Here is a 14,849-nt window from a genome sequence, read left to right as displayed (position 1 = left end):
CTTCCCATTCCAGAAAAGCAGCTGCCAAAGCCTGTTGCAGAAACGACCCCAGCCAGGAAAGGCATGCCACTCACCTATCATGTTCTTTATCCACCAGGTGGTACCTGGCCCGGAAGGCCACCAGGTGAGCATAGTATGCTGGCGCTGGGATGGACACGGAGCGCGTGCAGCGCACGTAGGTGTGACACAGCTGGTAGGTGAGAATCTGCAGCTCATCGGAAGAGAAACGATTGTCATCCCAAAGCACGTGATAGTGGGAAGGCCTGCTTGTTCCCTAAAAGCAGATCAGAGGGTCAGAGAGGTAAACATGCAAGAGAGAAGTCCAGAACTCACCTGCAAAAGGGTGCTGCCAAGAGAAGCTGTGCTTCCACCCCACAGGAGAATCCTTCACAGAGGATACAGTGGGAGGACGTTCAGTGACAAGAAGGTATTTATATTATCCTATTATGTATCATTATAAACAGGCATCAGAGCCACATATTCTATGACCCCCTACTGGTAAAATAACAGACTATACACACATTTACTTGTGTAGAGAAAACTCACAGGAAAGATATAATACAGAAATGGTTGTTTGGAGGATAATGTCATTTGTATATACTAGGTTTTCTACAATGCTTTATTTGTAAAGGCAAGAAGAAATCTCTAATAAGTTATACATTAACGCCTTTAAAATGGGAGTTTGAACATATATTTATTTTGTGCAGTGTATGCAGTTTGGAATCTTTCAAAACCGAAGGAGGTGGGGTTGGTCGCCTGGCCCATGCCCCAGGCGGAGTGCCCGCTGGGGCTCGGGTGCTGGCACGGCCGCTGCACAGCTCGCCGGGGCACCCATGACCGGTCAGCTCGGAGCGCGCTTGAGGGAAGGGCCTTTCTCTGGCTTCTCCCCACCCGCCTTCCCTGCCACTCAACCCAAGCCAGCCAGCAGGCCCTTCCTGACTCTCTGTCTGTGTTCAGGCTCCCGGGGACTGGTGGGCGGCAGACACTCTTATCCTCTGATGAAGCACACATTCTGCGCCCCCTTTCAGCATTTAATCGGTGGCTGTCATGGGGGCCTGCGGGCAGTGGGGTATCTTGTATCAGAGGGTGTGCCGAGGACATGGCAACCACAGCAGAGCAGGACCCCTTGAGGCCCATTTTGTCACAGCACTTAAATGTCTCCGGTGTGAGATTTCCCCCATTAGAAAGTGCCCGCGCAGAAACTGGAGGGAGACAGGTTTATCCCTTAAACAAACCAGAGGCCCCGGGGGGCGAGGGGTCCACCCACCAGGAGGGAAGCCAGGAAAGACAGACTGTGATGGAAGCCGGGGTGGCCTGTACAGAAAAAGCGCCCGCCCGACACGGAAGCCATCACGGGGACAGACGTTCCCCGGGAAACATTGCGGAAGCCTCCGTCCTCTCTGAGCCACGTTCCTCTTCTTCCTTTTTAACAACCTTTAAAAATGTAAACACCACTCAGCCCTAAGGCTGCACCCCGACAGGCTGCAGGCTGGATGCGGCCCACAGGCCAGTTTGCCAAGCCCTGTTCTAGAGCCACGGTGATGTGAAGGACGTGCAGGTGTATTTCCCGTGGCAGAAGTACAAAGTTTACGGTAAGCCCTCCAAGTTTAGGTTCAAATCCCTTGGGGATGGATATTTAAGTCCTCACTTATAACTTGAAACACCCAAAAGCCCCTCTGTGGTGAAGCGGCACGGGCACCCAGAGCTAAGTTCCTCCTGTCCCAAGGGGCACAGCCTCGCAGATCCCGGTGGCTCAGCTCTGACAACAGGTACGCTGGACGTGGCACTTCTGAGGTGGCAACATTCTCTCAGAATCACTCTTGGCAAGCTGTGGGTCTCTTCGCTGGGAGGGACAAGGAATGCCACATGGTGACCTTCCCCGTACACCAGTGCCCGTGTGTGGTGGGCACGCAAGGCTGACCCCGCCCCTCTGTCACCTCTCAGACCCCATCTAGCTCGCCAAACTCCAAGCACACAGGGATGCCACTTGTCCCCGCCAGGCTGCCTGGCCTTCGCACTCATTGCTCCTTCTTCCTGGACCTCATCTCGGCTAAAATGGGAACCCACCCCCGCGCCAGCACAGCACCCCAGTGGGTCCTCCATCCCCAACACCTGATGGTTCTCAGCCTCCACGGTTCACTGGTCAACCGCCTGCGCAGACGTCCCCTCGGGATGGCCTGCAGCCCCATCCGCGCTGTTCACCACCACGTCCCCAGTGCCCACTGGAGCACCTGGCACAAGGTGTGTGCCCTGCAAGTGTCTGCTGAATGTGTGGACGACACCCCAGAGACACCAAGACTGCGCAAAGTGGACCCTCTGTCCTTACCTGGATGCCAGCATGACTACACAGGTAGAAGTCAAACTCGGTCGGGTGGGTGATTTTCGTGTCCACGGTCGTCCCTGCTGGAATGTTTCCGCTCTTCCCCACCTTCAGCAACACAGGAGTCCATTAGACACGCCCAGGGGACAAGAGGGCAAAGCAAGCAAGCAGGCAAGACGCGGCCACACTGCCTTGTGCTCTGAAGTCTTTAAACTGGCCAATACATTTGCTCAGTGCTATGGTGTTACAATTTAACATATACTAACAACTGAAATCAAATCAATTCCTGTTCCCTTTGGGCTGGGGTTAGTTTTCGCCATCTCATAAAGGCCCCTGAGGGAAATGCAGAGTCTTCCCTTCACTGAAGCATCTGCGTGGACCACCTGAAGGGTCTTCATTATTGTTGAGGCCAAGATGGAAACTGTCACCAACATAACAAATCTAAGACCAGACGACGGACACGTGACAGCCGTCACCTGCCCACGTGCGCCCGCACGCGCGCGCGCGCGCACACACACACACACACACACAATACTGAAGGCAGAAGAGCTAGAAAACCCTGACAGCTGTCAAGAGCTTCCCCACTCTATCGGGGGTTCAATCACCACCGCCAGGGAGGGCGGGTTGCTCCACCAGAGGCCATCCAAGGAGCTGGGGTGTGGGAGGACTACAAATTCTACCAAACCACTTAACTCCCAGTTTACACTCTGGCATCGAAAAACCACCCAACATCCAGCTACGCTAGTGGAACAGCAAAAAACTCCCAATCAGTCACGAAGTCACTGATTGATTTTTTTTTTTCAGTCGTGCAATTTCAAATATACATACCAAAAAGAGAATCTCCAGTGTAACCCCTCTGCACCTTCAGATGTGTGTGTGTTTTTACTTCTTCTCAACCTTTTTTTACACCTTCAGATTATTTATTTGTTTATTTATTTGTTCACTTATTTATTTATGGCTGCGTTGGGTCTTCGTTGCTGCACGTGGGCTTTCTCTAGTTGCGGTGAGCGGGGGCTACTCTTTGTTGCAGTGCGTGGGCTTCTCACTGCAGTGGCTTCTCTTGTTGTGGAGCACGGGCTCTAGGCATGCAGGCTCAGTAGTTGTGGCGCACGAGCTTAGTTGCTCCACGGTATGTGGGATATTCCTGGACCAGGGATCGAACCCGTGTCCCCTGCACTGGCAGGCGGACTCTTAACCACTGCACCACCAGGGAAGTCCCAGATTTTTAAAATAAGTAAAATATTTGAAAAGAGTGCCTACCTTTGTATCCCTTCCATGCTGCAGTCTCAAATCTAGACTTTATTATTCCCACACATACTTTTATTCTCTGCTACATATTTAAGTCTCCGTTAGCATTATATTGTGTTACTTTGCAGATTTTAAAACTGTAGGGGCTTCCCTGGTGGCACAGTGGTTAAGAATCTGCCTGCCAATGCAGGGGACGTGGGTTTGAGCGCTGGTCCGGGAAGATCCCACATGCCGCGGAGCAACTAAGCCCGTGTGCCACAACTACTGAGCCTGCACTCTAGAGCCGCGAGCCACAACTACTGAAGCCCGCGCACCTAGAGCCCGTGCTCTACAACAAGAGAAGCCACTGCAATGAGAAGCCTGCGCACCGCAACAAGGAGTAGCCTCTGCTCACCGCAACTAGAGAAAGCCCACGCGCAGCAACGAAGATCCAATGCAGCCAAAAATAAATGAGCAAAATAAATAAATAAATTTATTTTAAAAAAAAACTGTATGCATGTACCCTATATGTTTTGCTACTTTCTGTTTTTGCTCCGTATTACAATTTTGAGATGTAGTCATTTGGGAGAGAGAGTTTATTATTTTTCATTGCTATATAAGTGCCAATATATAAATACATTACAACCTTTTCTCCTGTTAACAGACAGATTAACTTTTTGCTATTATAAACAATACTGCCAGAATACTCTTATAGAATACATGTCTTCTTGTACACAAGCGTGTGAGTTCCTCCACGGTAGATCTCTAGAATTGCCAAACAGTGTTCCAGGTTGGTTATCCGTTTGTATTCCCATCAAAAGTGTAGGAGAATCCTCCTCATAATAATGCATTTACTCTGTGCTAAGTGCTCTGCGTGTTAGCTCAGCCAACCCTCCCACCATCCTCAGAAGGTGGTCCAGGGGGTAGAGGGGCTGACAGCTTGTGGTCACGTAGCCCGGATGCTGAGGGGATGGATTGGAGCCAGGTTATCTGGCTCCAGACCCTTTGCTCCACATCACGGCACCCACATCCTTGACAACATTTGGTATTTATCAGGCTAACCTCATAATGTGAGTCCCCCCGACTTTTCCCATTCTCTGAAATACTTTATACAAGATTATTCTTCGAAGGTCTGGTAAAACTTGCCTATAAAAATCTCTGGACTAACTTCATAAAATAAGCTAAGTAGTTTCCCCCTTTTTCCTATGCTCTGCCACACTTTAAGATAATCTATTCTTGAAGCCTTAGTAAAGCTTGCCTGTAAAACTCTCTGGGCCTGATGCCTTTTGGAACAATGATTGGACTATCGTACTCAGCTGATTTTGGTAACTTATGTAATTCTACAAACAAGTGTTTGTTTCTTCTCAGTTTTCCAATGTGTTGTCATGAAGTTGTTATCATTCCATTATGATTCAAATAACACACACTCCCTCTGCAGCCATCATTCCCCTTCTGTTCCCAACATAATTACAAGTGTTCTCTCTTTTTGTTGAGTCTTGCTGGGTTTATCTATCTTCAGAGAAGTACCTTTTGCTTGTGTTAATCTGCTCTATTGCTTCTTCATTTTCTAGTTCACTATTTTCTATTCTGAGAGAGAAAGTGGGGGGCCAGAATAAGCTCACTTTGAGCCCTCCTGGCTCCTGGCAAGAGAGGTCTGCAGGCTGAGGTGGCAGGGGGCCTATGCACACCAGCTCCTCAGCTTTCCCTTGACCACTGGGACTGACATCCTTCCTGTAGCTTCAGACTTATTCATGGCTCTCTTTCTTGTTTTCAACAAAAGTACCTATGTCCATACTCTTACCTGTAAATGCCTGCTTTAGTTGCACTGCACAAGGTTTGATATGAAATTCTCGTTTTTGTTCATTTCCGATAATTTCACAATTGATTATTCTCTTTACATTTTTAATGCACTGCTTTTTTTTTTCTTTTTAAATAAATACATTTATTTATTTATTTTTGGCTGCGCTGGGTCTTTGTTGCTGCGTGCGGGCTTTCTCCAGTTGCGGCGAGCAGCGGCTACTCTTCATTGCGGTGTGTGGGCTTCTCATTGCGGTGGCTTCTCTTGTTGCGGGGCACGGGCTCTAGGCGCGCGGGCTTCAGTAGTTGTGGCACGTGGGCTCAGAAGTTGTGCGGCACGGGCTTAGTTGCTCCGCGGCATGTGGGATCTTCCCGGACCAGAACTCGAACCTGTGTCCCCTGAATTGGCAGGCAGATTCTTAACCACTGTGCCACCAGGGAAGCCCTGCAGTGGGCTTGAAATCAAAATTTTAAGTTTTCTTACGCTTTTTCCTACATAACAGAAAATATGGTTTGGGGACTTCCCTGGTGGCGCAGGGGTTAAGAATCTGCCTGCCAATGCAGGGGACACGGGTTCGAGCCCTGGTCCGGGAAGATCCCACATGCCGCGGAGCAACTAAGCCCGTGCACCACAACTACTGAGCCTGCACTCTAGAGCCCACAAGCCACAACTACTGAGCCCAAGCGCCACAACTACTGAAGCCCACGTGCCCTAGAGCCCGTGCACTGCAACTACTGAGCCCACGTGCCGCAATTACTGAAGCCTGAGCACTCTAGGGCCCGTGTGCCTAGAGCCCGTGCTCCACAACAAGAGAAGCCACCGTAATGAGAAACCCGTGCACCGCAACGAAGAGTAGCCCCCGCTCGCCGCAACTAGAGAAAGCCCGCGTGCAGCAACGAAGACCCAATGCAGCCCCCCAAAATAAATTAATTTTTTTAAAAAAATGTGGTTTGTAGAATACTGAGGTTTGGCAATCTCCTGAGACCTCTTTTGTGACCTGGGACAATGCCAGCTCATGTAAGCCCTCAGCGTGAGCTCAGATGTCACAGGCAGAGTTCTGTCTGTCAGGTCTGGCTCATTCCTTTCTTCCCATTTTCAGTTTTTATTAACTTGTGCCTGTTTCATTTTCTGATAGTGGTCTGTTAAAACAGACCTCTTTGATGGTGTGTTTGTCAATTTCTCCTTGAAATTCTGTCTGTTTTTGCTTCACATATTTTTAGGTCATGGTGTGAGGTACATCCACGCTCACAGCTGTTGTATCTTCTAGGTGATCATGACAAAGTATCCCTTTTCCTTGCTATTGACTCTCAATTTGCATTTTGTCTTCCATTTAGGCAAGAAGCATTTTCGGTGCTGTGGTGCTGCCGTGGCATCAGCGGGCTGCACAGTGCGGACACTAACCCCTGACTTCCAGCCCTGCTGGTGGACAGCCTGGTGGAACGTCCTTCCCTTCCGGGAGGTCTTTTTTCTCATGCAGTTACTTTGACGCTGTGCAGTTTTAGGACAATGTGTCTAGGTGTGGATTTATTTTTATTTATCCTGTTGGGAACAGGAGAGGGCTTTTAACCTAAGGGTTCTGATCTTTCTCCAACTGTGGACAATTCTCAGCAGTTACAACTACAAATCTTAAGTCTCCTGCATGCTCGTGGTTCTTGTTCTGGAACAGCCAGGAGAGGGATGAGGAGCTTGGACACCGCTGTCTTTCAGTGTTTCTCCAGACCAGACCCCTGAGTGAGCTCCCCAGGCCCTCTTCCAGCACTCCAACCACCCTGTGGGCTCCCCACTTTACTGCATTCTACCGCATTCTCTACACTGTGCTGTCTATGACCATGGTTGCTAACTGGCCCTGAAGCCTCCCCTTTGGTAACTTCCTTATCAGATAAATGACATCTGCCTGGACCTATCCTGGACCTGTGGGGTTTGCAGGTTCAAACTTCTCACCAAACTGAGGAGAGCCCTTCTCCAACGTCTCAGGCTGGGTGACCACGAAGGGCCGGGTCTCCCAAGAGCCTGGGAGGTGGTGCAGGGCGTGAGACCCGTGTCCCTCGAGGCTGCACAGCCCAGGGTCGAGGACACTCACCCGCTCATTCTTGTCGGTGCAGAAGAGCCGAGTGTGGTGCCTCTTCTGGACCACTATGAACGTGATACCCGGCTGGTAGTCTTTTTCTAGCTTAATGCATGCCTCTCGGATAGCCAGTAACTCGTGGTGAAGAACCTATGGAAAGAAAGAAGAACACGTTTGAGGATCATTATTATGTTTTCAGGCCTCTTGCTACCTTGGAACGAATCCCTTAATCATGTGTATGTTTGATACATATTTACGTTCAGGCTTGTAGTTCCACTAGCTTGTTGTTACCTGTGTGATTCTGACTCTCTGAGCCTGTTTCTTCATTAATATCATGGAGCAAACGATACCCAGGTTTCGTGGTTAAATGGTTTAGGTTAGATAATGGAGAAACAGGCTGAGCATGGTCTCTGGAATGTTCTAAGTGCTACCACCCACCGTGGACATGAGGCACTGTGGGAAACACATACATGAACAAATCAATCCAACAACTTAGTTTTGGATTGGAGAAGACGGAGAGACTCTAGTAAAAAACAAAACAAAACAAAACAAGAAAACCCAAAAAACCGCTGGCTTAGGAGCTGGACCTGAGTTCAAATCCTAGCTCTACCACTAAGCAGCCGTGTGGCTTTGGAAAGCCACGCACCCTGTCTGATCCCCAGTATTTTCAGTTTTAAAATGGGAACATCGCACCTTGCAAGCTTGCTGTGAAGACTAAAGTCACCTGCGAAGCGCGAGGAGTTAGGGTACAAGGATGCTGGCACTGTCTCTGCTCCCCCACCCGTGTCAGAGATGAACAGGCGCACAGCCTGGTCCGGCGTGGTGATGGCTGCTGCAGGGACCCCACACCTCAGGGTTTCAGCAACTGCCCTCACCAAATATTGTGTTGTGATGTCTCAAAAATATGTCTTGGGTTCTGGGTCCAGAAACCCCATTGTGGTGATTCTGTAAGGTGTGGAGTGCGTTCACAGAGAGAGAAAACGGAGGAAGACGCAAACCCTCTTCTGCAGTAAGAATACCAGTGACAGAGGGTGAACGGGCGCTCAGACGAGGGGAGAGCATCTCCCAGCGGAGGGAACCGGACCCGAGAGGCGGCACAGGAGCCCCCAACCCAGGTTCCCACAGAAGCTCCGAATCAGGGGCCCTGGCCAGGAGCTACCACACGGTCAAGGAACCTCGAAGCCATCCCCCTCGCCCGCTGCGGCCTCAGCTGCTCCTGCTCTGGACCAGGAAGGCACTGGCTCCCGCGCCTTGTCGCGTGCCACCCTGCCTGTCTAGCAAGGTGGCCTGGGGCCTCTGGACACGCCGAGTGCCTCTCAGGATGTCTTCCCGTCTGGGTGGGTCTCCTGCAGCATCGGATACGTCTGCCTTCCCTGCTACTATCTCTCGACAAAGCGTGCCCTGGAGACACGGAGGGGGTGGAGGTGGCATTAGCCCTGGCCAAATATGGACACACTCAGGGCATCAATCCCCCGAGTTCCAGGCTCGGATGGATTCACTGCTGCCCACAGTCCCCTAGACTTGGAGATGCTGCAGGTGCTGTCACCTGGAGCATGGCAACAAACCCCCTTTTGTCCTCACCTGCCCCGCCTCCAGTGCCCCGGTGTCTAAGAGGCTCCCCTGCCTTCCAGACGTTTCCCTCAAGGCGATGCCCCACACGTCACCTAAGGTGCCGCCTCTCCCTCCACATCCAAACAGTGGCTGGGTCCTGTTGACTATTTCCAAAGGGCTCCCACCTACCCTCCTCCCGGCCACTGTCCTCACCCTGCTCTGCGCTCTCCCCACTCCGGCCCGCCCCCTCCTTCGCAGACAGAGGTGACCCCCAAGCCACAGCGGTGTCCCTGCCCCACAGAGACTCCCCTCAGCCTGCAAGGCAAAGCCTGGAGCCGGGAAAGGCCCCCGGCTGGCGTGTGCTGGACCGAGTCCGCCGGGACAGGCCTCTCCGCCCCACCTGCCGCAGGGTCCTGACAACCCCGAGCCCATCGCCACCGCCCACACGGTGACCAGATAAACCTGGCGGCAAAAGGAAAGCCACACCACTGTCTTCATTAGCGAACCCAAGAAGCTGTCCTGCCGAGAAACAGGTGAGTTTAAGACACCGACAAGAGGGCAGGGAAAAAGCGGGGGAGACGGCCGACCTGCTGGAACTGCCCCTCGGAGACACCGTCTCGGTAGAAGATGATGCGGGTGGGCTTGAAGCGTGTGGACTTGTAGAACTGGATGAGAAGCTCGCGCACCATGGCCGCCAGGTCCTGGATGATCTCCTGCCGGTGCTGCTGGACGCGCACGGTGGCGCAGTAGCGGTTCGGGTGGGCGTCCATGCTGCCCACGACCTGCGGGGCAACGCGGGTTCAGCGGGACCCCCGAGGGCCCCCGCTCTGGGGGCGAAGGGGGTCCAGGAGGAGCCCCGAGGGCCCCCGCTCTGGGGGCGAAGGGGGTCCAGGAGGAGCCCCGAGGGCCCCCGCTCTGGGGGCGAAGGGGGTCCAGGAGGAGCCCCGAGGGCCCCGCTCTGGGGGCAAAGGGGGTCCAGGAGAGGGCTCGTCACATGCAAACCCGCCACCTTTACGATTCTCCTGAGTGCGTGGCTGTAGTGCTTATAAACGTGTTCCGAGGAATAAAAGTTTGCCCGAGGGACCTAATAAAAAAATCAACGATTGTTCTGAACCCCTAATTCTGCTTGTGACTAGATGTGGCTGAATTACATCAGCCCAGAGAAGGTACCTGGCAACAGTGACAGTGTCCCTAATTCTTTCAAGCACACTGTTTTCCCAAAGCCACGTGCAGCTCCACACACGACACTCCAAGATTCCGACCCCTAAGAGCGACGAGTGTCCCAAAGGCAAGCTGGCCTGAAACCAGTCGCCTGCAGGTGCCACCCAGAGGGAACCAGACGGCGAGTGCCAGGGACATGACCCCACCGGGCCACCCTGCTGCACTGTTCATGCTATCAGACAAGGAAAGGGCCAAGAAGTACGGAGATGCTGATTACGCAGGAACACACACCAACAGGGGGCCCGGCAGGAGGTGATACTCACGGCGGCGATGGACGGCTTCTTCCCGTCCCCGGCAGGTGGGTGCGTGACATCCGCCCCCAGAAAGATGACGGGCTGCTGGAACACCGGAGGCCTGTGAGGGGAAGCGGGAGCGTCACAGGCCAAGACTCGGGGACACTGCCCGGACCTCTCAGGGTACTGGCACCAGCGTTACTTTGTGTGCTAAGGGAACTGTGGCCGTGTTTGTAAAGACTCCTTATCTTTCAGTCACGTGCACAGAAAACCTTACAGGTGAAAAGCTGCTTGGTGTGAGACCTGCTTCAGAATAAGGCGGTGGGGGAGAGGGTGTAGACGGAGTGTAGACTGAACGAGAGTGCGGAGGTGCTGACAGCGGCTGTGGCTGGGCTCAGGGACACGAGGGTTCTACCCACGTAGACGGCTGAAAATTCCAAGACGATGATACACACAGAGAGTCCCATGGTTTGTTACCCAGCCTCGGCCCTGCAGGGTGCCCAGGAGCATGCTTGCTCTCTACGTGTCAGAGGCCGGTAGCAGCCCCCGTCCGGACACCCCTACGTCTCCAGACATGGCCACACACTCTCAGGGCTGCGACACCGCCCCAGTTGAGAAGCACTGCTCTAAGCTCTCTCCCTGGGTCTTCTAACCGCTGGCTGCACTCCAGCGGTCACGACCCTGAAGCGCCAGCGCTGGGGGCACGGTTCTCGAGCCAGCCGGCGGGTCCCAGACTCACCGACTGTGCGTTCTGGAGCTTTCTCTCTCTATGCCTCACTCTCCTCTTTTCCCTGACCGCGTGTGCTCTCCCGCCCACCCTGCGCCTGGCTCCCCCCCCCCACCCCACGGCTCTTCCCTGCTGCCCCCTCCCCCAGTCCTGGATCGGTCCCGGGAGCATCCCGGAGCAGCATAACACACGCAGTTATGACTCACACCTTAAACGAGCAAAACCACAACTGCCTCCGGACTCCACTCTGCTCCCACAGCTCCCTCCCTCGCTTCCCTTGCTCGCCTTGTGGCAAAGCTCCTGGAATTAGCGGAACCCGGAACCCGTTTACTGCCTCCCAAGCAGGCCTCCTGCTGCCATGGCAACAAGACTCCTCTTTGCAAGGTCACCGACGACCTGCACACGTCCCCCAGTCCCATGGTGGAGCCTCGGACCTCATCGCACTTGGCCGGTTGGCACCGAGTGACACAGCCACGCACTGGCTCTTCCCCCCCACCCCACCCCCGACCCCACCAGGCTCCAGTGCTGCCTCCTCACCTCCACGACCTTTCTAACCCTCGACTCTCCAGGGCTGAGGGTTTGGACATCCTTCCTATCTATACCCTGCCCTGGGGGTTCTCTCCGGCCTAGAGACCTTAAATACCACCTCCACGTGAGGATCCCTAAAAAAACCTCACCGACACCAGGCCTCTGTTTCCCCTCCTCCTCCCCCCACCCCAGTATCTCCCCTGGGAGGCTGACGCACCCGCCCAGCTTCCTCAGCCAGTGCTGCCTAACCGCTCCAGACGTACAGGCTTGGACTCACTCTCGAGTCTCCTCTTCCATTCACAGACCATCCCGCCCCAGCCGTGCCCCAGCACCTCTCCTGGGACAACGCAGGAGGGCCTGGTCCCCACTCCACCCAGAGTTGGAGTCGCCTTTTAGAACGAGGTCACTGGAGCTACACCTCCACTCGTGAACCTCCCTCCCGTGGATGCGCTCCCCCGGAGGGAGTGCCAGGCCCCCCAGCAGCCCTCTGCCCCTCAGTCTCTCAGTGGAACACCTGCCACACTCCTGGCAGGCTGCACCACAGGGCCCTTGCACGGCCTGTGCCCTCTGGAACGCTCTCCTCCCAGGCGCCTACATGATCCTGCCCCCCCACCCAGTGCCTGCAGTCTGCTTAGTGCCACCTCCCCTGTGAAACCCTCACCCTTCTGAGCTCCTGCCCCTACCGCTGTGTCACTGTTGCTCACCTGGGCAGCGCATTTATGGACCCTCTCACCGGGGCCTGCGCTGGAGGGCTAGGACTCCTGCACACAGTAGGCGCTCAATAAACACAGAACCTGACGCTGAGTGAACTGAGCGAGTCCAACGACCCCTCATCGCAGAGCCACCCCCTCCCAGGGCAGCCACCACATCTCACGTGCGGGACCCCCGGCCCTGGGTGGGGTGAGAAGTCCCTTCTCCTCCGGCCCCTGCACCCGGTCCTCAGTGGCCTGCAGGTGGCCCTGGTCGCCTAGACCGAGAGCAGCCGAGACCCGCGTCCCCCTCACCTCCTTCACCCACTGTCCAGGGGAGCGGACGCCGGCCCCGGCAGGCCCCACCCCGGGGAGTCGCGCACCAGCTGCCCCGCACGCGGCGGAAGGCCGGCCTCACCTCCCCTGGGGCAGCAGGATGTTGTTCACGCCGCCCAGTTTGACGTTGATCTTCAGGCAGAGGTTGGACAGGGTCTGCGGCGTGGTCCTCTGCACGTTCTTCATCTGCACACACTGCGTGGCCATCCCCAGCACCGTGTCTCCTACACGCTTGACCTCGGCTGCGGGGGGAACGGTGCCCTCAGGATGGCTCCCCTCCGCCCGCCCCGCGCTCCCCCGCCCCACGTGCAGCCAAGCCCGTGGAAGAGGGGCCTGGCCCCAGAGGAGGCCAGAGCCCGGGTTCCAGCTCTGCTCCGCGCCGCCCAGGCCTGCGCTCGCTGCGGGGCGTCCCCCCCCCCCCCCGCCCCCGCTCGCCCAGGGAGGCCGGGCGACTCAGACAGCCCAGTCCCCGTCAGGAGCGTTTCCACGACTCATGCAGGCCTGCAGGGCGGTGCGGGCAGAGCCAGGCTGGAACCCGGGGCTTGCATCCCGAAGGCCCCCCTCCCTCACAGTGCTCAGGACGGCGAGCAAGCCAATGCTCGAGCCGTTAAAATATCAACACGGGCGTTCTCAAAGCCTCGGCGCGTGCAAATCCCACATCCAAGGCCTCTCTGGGCCCACACCCCCTCTACTCCTGGCTCCCTTCATCAAGCAACTGGTCAGCCGCTCCCTGGGCGGGCCTGGGAGAAGATGCGTAGGATGGGAACTCCGGGGGCTTTCTCGTTCCTCCTTTCCCTGGACGTGGAGCAAGCGCTCTGTCACCGCCCAGACGGGGGATCCCGCCGGCGACACCGACACGCCTCTCTGCTCCCTTTGCCCTGGGGCACCCACACGCCTCCCGCACTGGGGCCTCTGGTTCCCAGGGGGCTTCCGGCAGACGCACCCGGCACCCACCTCCCCATGCCGCCGCCACCTATCTACACCACCGGCGCCCCAGAGCTTCCCGAACCAGGGCCTGGGACTCCATCACGGGGGCCTGGTAACTTTCAGCCGAGGGAAAGTGCAACTGCCCTTCTGGCAGAAAGGACTCTGATCAACTTCCAGAGGATTCTGAGGCGGGCACAGCTCACAAGTGCAGAAGCGAGTCCCAGGCAGGAGCTGAGGACGGCGCCCCGAGTGGACGACTCGTGTGCGTCGCCTGACTGCTCCTCCATCCGGCCGACATCTGCGGCGGGCGGCGGGCAAGGTAACCGCACACGTGTCGAGTCCTGTGCCACCGCAGGAGGCTGGCCTCCGGGAACCGCGGCCCCAGACGAGACCACCAAGGGCGGCCCTGGGCACGTGCGCGGCCGCAATCAGAAACCACCTGGTCTTTCCTAGCTCCCGAGTGAGCCAGAGACAGGCAGCTCCTCGGTGCGGCAGAGGCACAAAGGGCCGAGGCTGCCCTGCACACCCACGGTGCCACCGACAGCGGCCAGAGGCCGCGTGCGCGCCGAGGCCTACCATAGACGGGGGTTTTTCCAGGCAGGATGACCACCACCAGCTGCAGGCCGGCGTACGTGTTCTTCAGATGCCGGAACATGGGCTCCACGCTATCTGCCCCCTGGGCGTATTTACAGAAGCACGGCTGGCCCTGGATCGGCATTCCCGCGTCTCTCGAGATCTTCCTGAGCTGCTCCGTGAAGGACCTGAAGGAGGAGGTTCATCACGTGAAGCACCGAGAGCGCCAGTGATTCAGAGCAACCGGAGGCCCCGAGGAAAGGGCACAGTTTTAACAGGTCCAGACCCCAAACCATTTTCACTGAGATCCAAATCCGAGCTGACGCCCTGGACAAGGCCACTTCAACACGGTAACAAACAAAGGCGGCCATTCGTGCTAACCACGCAGGTTACTGAAAAGTCACGATGAAACAGGAGACTTCAAATCGTGGCCACGCTGCCCCCTCACCAGCTGTGACACTCGCAGGGCAGTGACAAGTGCTGTCCTTTGAAAGCCGTGCGTGAGCAGCTGCCGCCCACTTGCCTGTGGATGCCGAGCGTGGTCAGGGTGAGGAAAACTGTGAGCTGACTGTCCCCTTGGATTTCCCCCCAGTTATTCCTGTGTGCACAACTTGGACTTGGATGACACAATCACGGGGGAAAACAAAACAGCCC

General features: G+C 55.7%; 1 protein-coding gene across 8 annotated transcripts in view; it reads right to left on the bottom strand.

Annotated features, from left to right (window-relative positions):
• Nucleotides 1-14,849, bottom strand: part of AGO2 (argonaute RISC catalytic component 2) — a 108,047-nt gene that overhangs the window by 12,258 nt on the left and 80,940 nt on the right. For 4 of the 8 annotated variants that reach the window (XM_082364639.1, XM_082364638.1, XM_082364640.1 and 1 more), the window contains 7 exons: nt 14,199-14,383; nt 12,778-12,937; nt 10,446-10,536; nt 9,549-9,743; nt 7,426-7,560; nt 2,327-2,428; nt 75-274 (listed from right to left, as the gene is read on the bottom strand). In XM_082364639.1, the coding sequence (XP_082220765.1) occupies nt 75-274; nt 2,327-2,428; nt 7,426-7,560; nt 9,549-9,743; nt 10,446-10,536; nt 12,778-12,937; nt 14,199-14,383 (1,068 nt within the window). Of the gene's footprint in view, nt 1-74; nt 275-333; nt 386-668; nt 1,435-1,455; nt 1,844-2,326; nt 2,429-7,425; nt 7,561-9,548; nt 9,744-10,445; nt 10,537-12,777; nt 12,938-14,198; nt 14,384-14,849 lie in introns of those variants that run through there. The other 4 variants (XM_082364642.1, XM_082364641.1, XM_082364644.1 and 1 more) reach the window with 4 other exon arrangements.

This window comes from Balaenoptera borealis, assembly GCF_965194805.1.
Source record: "Balaenoptera borealis genome assembly, chromosome: 17".
Lineage (NCBI taxonomy): Eukaryota > Metazoa > Chordata > Mammalia > Artiodactyla > Balaenopteridae > Balaenoptera > Balaenoptera borealis.
Note: the sequence above shows the minus strand (reverse complement) of the source record. Positions and strands in the feature narration are given on the sequence as shown.